The sequence below is a fragment of the Haliotis rubra genome, unplaced genomic scaffold (genome assembly GCF_003918875.1).
Source record: "Haliotis rubra isolate DU_JTF1 unplaced genomic scaffold, ASM391887v1 Scf961, whole genome shotgun sequence".
NCBI classification, from domain to species: domain Eukaryota; kingdom Metazoa; phylum Mollusca; class Gastropoda; order Lepetellida; family Haliotidae; genus Haliotis; species Haliotis rubra.
In genome coordinates, this window is record NW_025767703.1 from 26,288 (window position 1) to 35,971 (window position 9,684).

At 43.2% G+C, this 9,684-nt stretch overlaps 1 protein-coding gene across 1 annotated transcript; it reads right to left on the minus strand.

The window, feature by feature from the left end:
* Positions 1 to 737: 737 nt before the first annotated feature.
* Positions 738 to 9,482, minus strand: LOC124265123. Its single transcript, XM_046699916.1, has 3 exons — positions 9,386 to 9,482; positions 4,918 to 5,338; positions 738 to 1,974 (listed from the first exon to the last, which is right to left on the minus strand). Exon 3 carries the CDS (start codon positions 1,936 to 1,938, stop codon positions 1,186 to 1,188), a length of 753 nt encoding a protein of 250 aa, XP_046555872.1. The 5' UTR covers positions 1,939 to 1,974; positions 4,918 to 5,338; positions 9,386 to 9,482; the 3' UTR covers positions 738 to 1,185.
* Between the last annotated feature and the right edge of the window lie 202 nt (positions 9,483 to 9,684).

The window sequence follows — 9,684 nt, forward strand, 5'->3', positions numbered from 1 at the left end:
GACACATATGTTCAGGATAGCCTTTTCAACTATAGCTCTGTAATTTGTTACTTTCTATCTACGCTTTGAGTAAGGACTGCATGCGCATTACAGATGTGTAACGATGATGATGATGATGATGATGCGAGAAATCTAAAAGATCTGTGTTCCCGCGTGAGGGGGCATCTTATTGTTGACTACCTGAGGGAAGTTGACCTGTATCATAAATTGTAGCTTTGTAATGTGAATAACAAACTGCTTGCTTTTGAATTTGGTGCTATGAAATTTTCTGTTTCTAAATAATAATGTAATATATATATATATATATATATATATATATATATATATATATATATATATATATATATATATATATGTATATGTGTGTGTGTGTATGTGTGTGTGTGTATGTGTGTGTGTGTGTGTGTGTGTGTGTGTGTGTGTGTGTGTGTGTGTGTGTGTGTGTGTTTAAAATAAAACTCATTAGGACCTTTTAGATTTAAAACGTTCATGAATGCAGACTTGATCTCGTCACAATACGGCTGGAATAATGCCGATGTGACCTAAAGCCCAACTCAACTATTACACTCTCAGTTTGTGGAATGCTAGTATAGTTCTGACCATGTCGCCCTTGTACATCTGGCTTCACGCTTCACTCTGTGTATTGTAATCACAACCAATCACAGTATACTTCAACGTACTTACTAATCACCACCTCATTGTACATCAAACTCACCATTGTATTAACTCATCCCTCTAATCACAACCAATCACAGTGTACTTCAACCTACTTACTAATCACCACCTCATTGTACATCAAACTCACCATTATATAAACTCAACCTCCAAACACAACCAATCACTCTGTACATCAACCTACTCTGCTCAAATCATTAATTAGATGTTCAATGTACATCGACCTTGTCAATTGTATATACTCACTATGCAGCTATGTATATATTGTCCATGTTTCAACTCTTTTTATCACTTGCTTAATAACGGTGTTAGTAACTACACCGAAACGCCACACTCACAGAGGTTGACTGTCCATAGAAGTCCACTTCTAAAATGTCTCTCAAAGAAGAAAATATTAAGAATGTTATATATCACTTCATGTTACCGATGCGATCGTTGTGAATATAAATTAAAGTAATTGTTGAAAGCAACATATTTACAAATTGTTAAAAATCTGTCAACGTACATTTATCATAGATTCAACAAGAGGAAATTGTGTGACTGTGCCCGCTTGTATTGCCTCTTCCTTCTGAATGTATAAACAATGCAGACACCCAGCACTAGCACAGCAGCAGCCAGGATCTTGATGCGATATGTCCCAGCTGTAAACACACCATCACCTCCACTCTGACAAGGTGGGGTGGCACAAAATAGTGGCGTACATTTGTTACCCCAGGTACACTGTTTGTTTTTCTTGTAGCAGCAGTCGACTGGGCAGTTGTCTGTAGTTTCTCCGACATCACACTTTCCGTTGTAGCAGGTGTCTGGCATTCCTGGCCCATCCCTTACTGCAAGGTTTAACCCATTCACTCGGTACCGCTTTTCGCAGAAGTCTGTGAGGCACTTAGTGAACACCCAGCATGTTCCTACAACATCCAGAGAAGGCCATGGGCTACATTTCTCAGCTACTCGGGCCTGTCCATCACATCCTCCACAACGGTAAGATTCATGTTGTTCACCATTCCCGCCGTCAAACACACCAGGTTTACAGTAGGATCCATTAGATGCTTTGTGATAGGTACGACCATCGCAATAGGGATAAGGACCTTCATCCAGGTTGTTACAGCAGGTGTAAAAGTGAACCTTAGAAATTCCACCCCACCAGAAGTTGGAGCACATTCCTTCATGTGGTTGATCTACAGGCCTTCTCGTGACACGAACATTGGGAGAAGTTGCGTGGACACTGGCCAGTGTCGTGAGAGCGAGGACCGCCATTATGACCATTGCTTGTTTGGGAGATAATAGCAATGTTCCTTTAATCTGAAAGGTAATAACGTTGTACAAGTTAATATCGATATACAGTAGTGTCGTACGGCTGGAGTAGCGATTTATTTGATAATACAGCAATAACATTTAGATTTAAGAATACAAAATGCCAGAAACTCCCCTGAATATTTCCAGTGTATACCATTTGTTCACAATGACAACCCTTTATGTTTAGGAACATTAATGGTGTATTAATGATCTCCGACATTTTAACGGATGTTTTATACAAACTGACAAACTTGTATGATCGTCATTATTTTGGCATTCGACTTCAGTATTATCCAGAAATGTGTAAGTAAGTATGGATTTACGCCTCTTTTAGCAATATTCCAGTGTGTGCCATTCCTTCAGAAGGGCATCCTGATATTTAGAACATCTGTAAGCTATTGCTGATCTCCAACAGGACCAAATCACATACATTTTAACGAATGTTTTATGGTGTGGACCTGCTAGCGAAATGACAAAAGTGTAAGATCGTCATCATTTCAAGATTCACCTTCAGCATTACGTTGACATTAAAGAGTATGGTTTTATGTCGCTTTTCGCAATATACCATCAGTATCACGACGGGATTCACAACTTAATTTGCAACCATGTAGGGAATCGAGTGAGTGAGTGAGTGAGTTTAGTTTGACGCCACACTCAGCAATATTCCAGCTATATGGCGGCGGTCTGTAAATAATCGAGGCTGGATCACACAATCCAGTGATCAACAGCATGAGCATCGATCTGCGCATTTGGGAACCGATGACATGTGTCAGCCTGCCTGACCATCCGATCCCGTTAGTCGAATCTTACAACAAGCATGGGTTACTGAAGATAAATATTCTAAGCCGAACCTTCACGGGAATCGGACCCGGGTATTCGGCATGACAGCTATCCATCGCCCATTTTGGAAATGGATCAAATGGTGAGCGCCTGGTGATTGAAGCAAAACTGCCTCCAGGGACGAAGGGATGTCATACACTAACGAAGTGGAAGTCATACACTGACGAAGAGATGTCATACACTGACGAAAGGATGCCATACACTGACGAAGGGAGGACATACACTGACGAAGGGATGTCATACACTGACGAAGGAGGCCCTACACTGACGAAGGGAGGCCATACACTGACGACGGGGGGACTGACAGGAGGCCCTACACTGACGAAGGGAGGCCATACACTGACGAAGGGAGGACATACACTGACGAAGGGAGGCCATACACTGACGAAGGGAGGCTACACTGACGAAAGGAGGACATACACTGACGAAGGGAGGCCATACACTGACGAAGGGAGGCCATACACTGACGAAGGGAGGCCATACACTGACGAAGGGAGGCCATACACTGACGAAGGGAGGCCATACACTGACGAAGGGAGGACATACACTGACGAAGGGAGGTCATACACTGACGAAGGGAGGACATACACTGACGATGGGAGGACATACACTGACGATGGGAGGACATACACTGACGATGGGAGGCCATACACTGACGAAGGGAGGTCATACACTGACGAAGGAGGTCATACGCTGACGAAGGAGGCCATACACTGACGAAAGGAGGTCATACACTGACTGAAAAGGATATACACTGACGAAGGGAGGACATACACTGACGAAGGAAGGCCATACACTGACAAAGGGATGTCATACAATGACGATGGAGGTCATACACTGACGAAGGGAGGACACACACTGACGAAGGGAGGTCATACACTGACGAAGGGATGCCATACACTGACGAAGGGAGGTCATACACTGACGAAGGTGGTCATGCACTGTCGAAGGGAGGTCATACACTGACGAAGGGTGGTCATACACTGTCGAAGGGAGGTCATTCACTGACGAAGGGAGGTCCTACACTGACGAAGGGGGACATACACTGACGAAGGAGGCCCTACACTGACGAAGGAGGTCCCTACACTGACGAAGGGAGGACATACACTGACGAAGGAGGCCCTACACTGACGAAGGGAGGCCCTACACTGACGAAGGGAGGACATACACTGACGAAGGGAGGTCATACACTGACGATGGGAGGACATACACTGACGATGGGAGGACATACACTGACGAAGGGAGGACATACACTGACGATGGGAGGCCATACACTGACGATGGGAGGACATACACTGACGATGGGAGGACATACACTGACGATGGGAGGACATACACTGACGATGGGAGGCCATACACTGACGAAGGGAGGTCATACACTGACTAAGGGAGGTCATACGCTGACGAAGGAGGCCCTACACTGACGAAAGGAGGTCATACACTGACAAAAAAGGATATACACTGACGAAGGGAGGACATACACTGACGAAGGAAGGTCATACACTGACGAAAGGATGCCATACGCACTGACGAAGGAGGCCATAAACTGACGAAGGGAGGTCATACACTGACGAAGGGAGGACATACACTGACGAAGGAGGCCATACACTGACAAAGGATGTCATACAATGACGATGGGAGGTCATACACTGGCGAAGGAGGACACACACACTGACGAAGGGAGGTCATACACTGACGAAGGGATGCCATACACTGTCGAAGGGAGGTCATACACTGACGAAGGGTGGTCATGCACTGTCGAAGGGAGGTCATACACTGACGAAGGGTGGTCATACACTGTCGAAGGGAGGTCATACACTGACGAAGGGTGGCCATGCACTGACGAAGGTAGGTAATTAACTGACGAAGGGAGGTCATACACTGACACAAAGATTTCATACACTTTCGTTCTTGTACATATTTGACTAAACAATTATGACATAACAGACTTCAGAACCCGAGTGTCTGATTTGGCACAATCGAACATAAAACCCTACACTGGTGTATTTTACAACCATCCACACAAGTTTAATATGTTCATCCTGTATGAAGCTACGACAGTCATCTGTATTATAACACAGTCTGACGTTTAAAAACTATAATACTTACATGTTTATGTGTGACGCTTCAACGGTGGAGTGGAGTTTGTGTTCATTTTACACGTCTCTCCAGATGACTGACGGCCGGGCCTTTAACCTATGTGTAGCATGATGTGACTTGTTTCGGCCGAGACAGACGGAAGTAACACATCAGCCCGGTGGAGTCATTCACTCGTTACGAACTCGTATCTGTAAAACGATCTCGTTTACGAGTTTGTTGGGCATTATTCTGTTTTGAAATGTCACATTTCAGGAGTTGCAGATCTCATTAAAATTTGACAACAAAATTTATTCAGCGCCAAGAGCTTAGCTGGTATGTTGTTAGGCTTACCTCACACGCTAACTGTACAGAAGGGTACACTGAACTGTGACTGGTTGACTGGGTGAGACTTAAGGCGCTCTGAGTTTTGTTTCCATCCTAGCAAGAGGAACTGAAACAAAAGCATGAATAAGTGTCAGAACTGTACAAAGATAATGAATGTCATTCACTGTATTGGTCCAAACATATCATGCGTGTCGTCAAACTGTGCTCTTCATCTCAGTAACTACATAAAGCAAATATATGCCATGATGGAAGAGGGCTTACCGAAACAACGACATTGGTCACACTTGTCTTAAATATGTCGACGTAGTAAGAAACTGACCCATTAAGCGGACTGTTAGTCGTTCATCTACCTTTAAAGGCAGGGCAGGCACACAATGAAGGGCAGGCAGACAGCGGGAAGAGCGCGGGCAGACCGGCAGAAGGCAAGCCATGGACAAGGATGGACAAACACTCAGCAGCCCATCCATCCCATCTGCTGTAAGTCTGACCTTGGCGCCTTCTCTGTGTGAATTTTTGTGTGAACTCTGTGTGAACTCTGTGAACTTTAAACTGTGTGAACTCTGTGTGACCTGTTCTCCCTGCCTCACATAGTTGCACCGCGTGAATAAGAACAACGACTTCTGATGTTTAAAGAGTGAGTGAGTGAGTGAGTGGGTTGTTTTACGCCGCAGCGCGTCTGACCACCCTGATCCCATTAGGCGCCTCTTACGAAGAGAAGATCAACTCTGATCCGGATCGTCACGGGTCTGATGTTTAAAGACTGACTGACTGACTGAGTTTGGTTTTACGCCGCTTTTAGCAATATTCCAGCAACATCACGGCGGGGACACCAGAAATGGGTGATGTTTAAAGAGTGCCAGAGGTGTTACATAAACGAGTGAAACAGGAGGGCAGAGGCCATGGGGTTCATGAATAAATACAAAGTGACTCGAACTCTGTCATAAGCATGGGTTTATATAAAATAGTGATTTCTAAGAAAAGACAATCTCTCTCCATGCTGTTACTCTCTTTAAGAATGACACGCATCGGCTTTCTTTAAGACAATATCCATATTTCAGTTTATCACATATTCTTGAAGACGCATGTGTTGGCGATTAGGTGCCTGACTCTGAGGGTGTGGGTTCGAATCCCGAATGGGACTCAACCCAAAAGTATTAGAATCTGTACTTTACTGAGAAAGTGTAATCCCAAATATAGCAGACGTTACAAGATATGGAGGCGTTCCAGTCAGTACCAGGGATTACCATCACGCGCTGTTATCATTGTTCTAAATCTCTTTCGGATACGTAAAGACACCAACAAACCAACCATCCAACATCTCCATGGGACCCGTGAAAACAACTTAAACCAACCAACCAACATGTCCTTGGAGGAGAATGAAGGAATTTACCGATGTCATATTAGAGGGAGCTCTAGCGTTAGGGACACCAGGTGGTATTAGTTTTAAGCATTTGGGAGACCAGATGGTATTTATATTCAAAACGAGGCATAAGGAAAGCCAGATAATATATGTGCATATATTTAAAAACAAGTATTAGTGGGGCTAGATGATACAAATATATTTAACAACAAGCAGTAGTGAGACCAGATTGTATACATATTTGAAAACAAGCATCAGGGAGACCACATTTTATATATGATTATTTAAAACAAGCATTACGCAGACTTTATCTTCATTTAGAAGGACGTTCAGAAGTGGAATACATAAGAAAAGCAAGATTTCAACTCCTTTATTGTAAACAGCATGACGTTTCGAGTATGTCCTTCTTCGTCATCAGGTAGGTAGCTACCATTCACCTGATAAAGGAGCATACACATTCTCGGAAACGTCGGGTTATTCACCATAAACAACTTGACGTCCACAATCATGCAAGCATGCTTTCTCTCAGATGGTATAGGGGCGGTCGGGTAGCTTAGTGGTTAAAGCGTCACGCCGAAGACCTGGGTTCGAATCCCCACAATGGTACAATGTGTCAAGCCCATTTCTGGTGTCCCCGCCGTGATGTTGCTGGAATATTGCTAGTCAGTCAGTCAGATGGTATATACATTTATAAACAAGCATTAGGGAGACCAGACCGCAATTTATAGATATCAAATAAATAAAGTAGTAGGGAGACTAGATGGTAAATAACGGAGATAGTTCAAGATGTTCGGAGTCAAAGATAGGCCATGACAAGCACACTTTGCTGTAAGTCAGGTGAGCTGAACCTAAAACACTTCGTAAGGTCCTTATGTGTTGTTGTTTTGTCATAGTTAGGTGTTTTAGTGAAATAATCGTACTGTATCAGGGTGGTAAATAGGTAAAGGCAACAAACTGATAAAATCAGAGAACCCCCAGAATAACACTCTGACACGCACACTTTGCTGTAAGTAAAACACCTCTTAAGGTCCTCATGTGTTGCTGTTTTGTCATAGTTAGGTGTTTTAGTGAAATAATCATACTGTATCAGGGTGGTAAATAGGTGAAGGCAACAAAGTGATAAAATCAGAGAACTTCCTACCCCTATACATGTACTGGAGCAGAATGACACTCTGTACAACAAAACCTAGAAGCCTCACCTGACAAGCATAACCTCTTCAACACCAAGGTTAGGTCAAATGGGGTTTAACGTCGCATTTACCAATATTTCGCTCATATGACGACGTGCATGTGTGTGTACGTGTGGCTGCTTGTACTAGCCCAGAATGAGGCTGGTTTTATAGTGCTAGCCAATTGAGATATCATGCCGCAGTGAAGCATGAATACCCAGCTTAGACACCATTATACTGACTCCGAGCCGACCAGTCCTTGTATTCATTAATGCCGAGCGACAGGCAGGGACCAACAAGTACCATATTTTAACGTATGGTATGACGCGGCAGGGGATCGAACCCGCGACCTTCCGCTCTCCGGGCGGACGCTCTTACCACTACACCACGGACACGGCCTCAACGCCAAGTAAATGTTTAGAGGACTGTTATAATCGAAAATGAGAATAAAACATAGTATTAATTGTGTAAAACACCCAGTTAGAACAGTCAAACAGGGATTTATTACCCAAGCCCAGGACAACAGCAACCCTCTCTTGGCAAGCTTACTTAAAACTTTAAATAAGGGCAACAATGTTTGTACATACCAAGTGAGCGAGTGAGTGAGTGAGTTTAGTTTTACGCCGCACTCAGTAATATTCCTGCTATATGGCGGCGGTCTGGAAATAATCGAGTCTGGACCACACAATCCAGTGATCAACTGCATGAGCATCGACCTACGCAATTAGGATACGATTGCATGTGTCAACGAAGTCAGCAAGCCTGACCACCCGATCCCATTAGTCGCCTATTACGACAAGCATGGGATACTGAAGATCAGTTCTAACCCGGATGTTCACGGGTAACATACCAAGTGAGTGAGTTAAATTTTAGTGAGTGAGTTCAGTTTTACGCCGCACTCAGCAATATTCCAGCTATATGGCGGCGGTCTATAAATAATCGATTCTGTACCAGATAATCCAGTGATCAACAGCATGAGCATCGATCTGCGCAATTTGTAAATTATGATATCAATTAATTAACTCTTAGTCATTATGGGTTAAAAAAGTTTAAAGCGCTGAGTGTGGATTTGAACTCGCATGTTGAACTTAGGCTATGTAATTTAACCTGTTAGAAGTAAGTTACTCAACTAATACTGTGTCATCCTCGGAAGAGACATATCAGCAGTTAAGACATTAGAATTGTGTTAACTTTATTCTCCTCAACAATCAAGTATGCTGACAACGGGTGAACGACTGCAACATAACATGAATATTTAGTCATTACATTGACAGCACGTACATCTTTAACGTGGACAAAATATAGCCATTTTAGGAACGCTTCAGTAAATATACTTTGAATAAGTGAAATGTTTACTGAATAAGCTGACAAACCTTATTTCAATTATATATCCTCGTTACATACACCTTTGTTGTTTGTTTACACCATAAATCAATAAATTATGGCTACAAACATATCACATTCACATGTACATGCAGCAAACCGAACATCATTTCATGACTGAATATTCAGCTGAGTCACAGGTGGAGCACAGAAAACGACTGTTTTGATGGAAATATCACGTAATTATACCTTTATACATAGTTAAGCATCAGTGATAACTTGACTTGGCTCTTATACTCACTCTATGGTCGGCGTAAGTTTGGCCTAATTTAAGTGTGTAGAAAGGAAATTTTCTCCCGCTACATCCCCGAGACCATGCGGAAGCCTACCTGATATTTCTATCTCCTGAGTAGGAGAGTTCCAACAGATAACACTGAAGAAATGAATCGTACGTAAAATCTCAATCTGAGACGACTAAATCAAATGTACCTAGACAAACACTTCCCCAGGAATCGAAACGTGTTTAACACACGAATAGGTTGTCTTCGCATTTATCTCACGGAACAGATACAGATACAGGCGGATTCTCACACTCTCACA

Coding starts and splice junctions, on each gene's coding strand:
- LOC124265123 (XM_046699916.1), bottom strand. CDS start 1,938: ATGGTCATAATGGCGGTCCTCGCTCTCACGACACTGGCCAGTGTCCAC.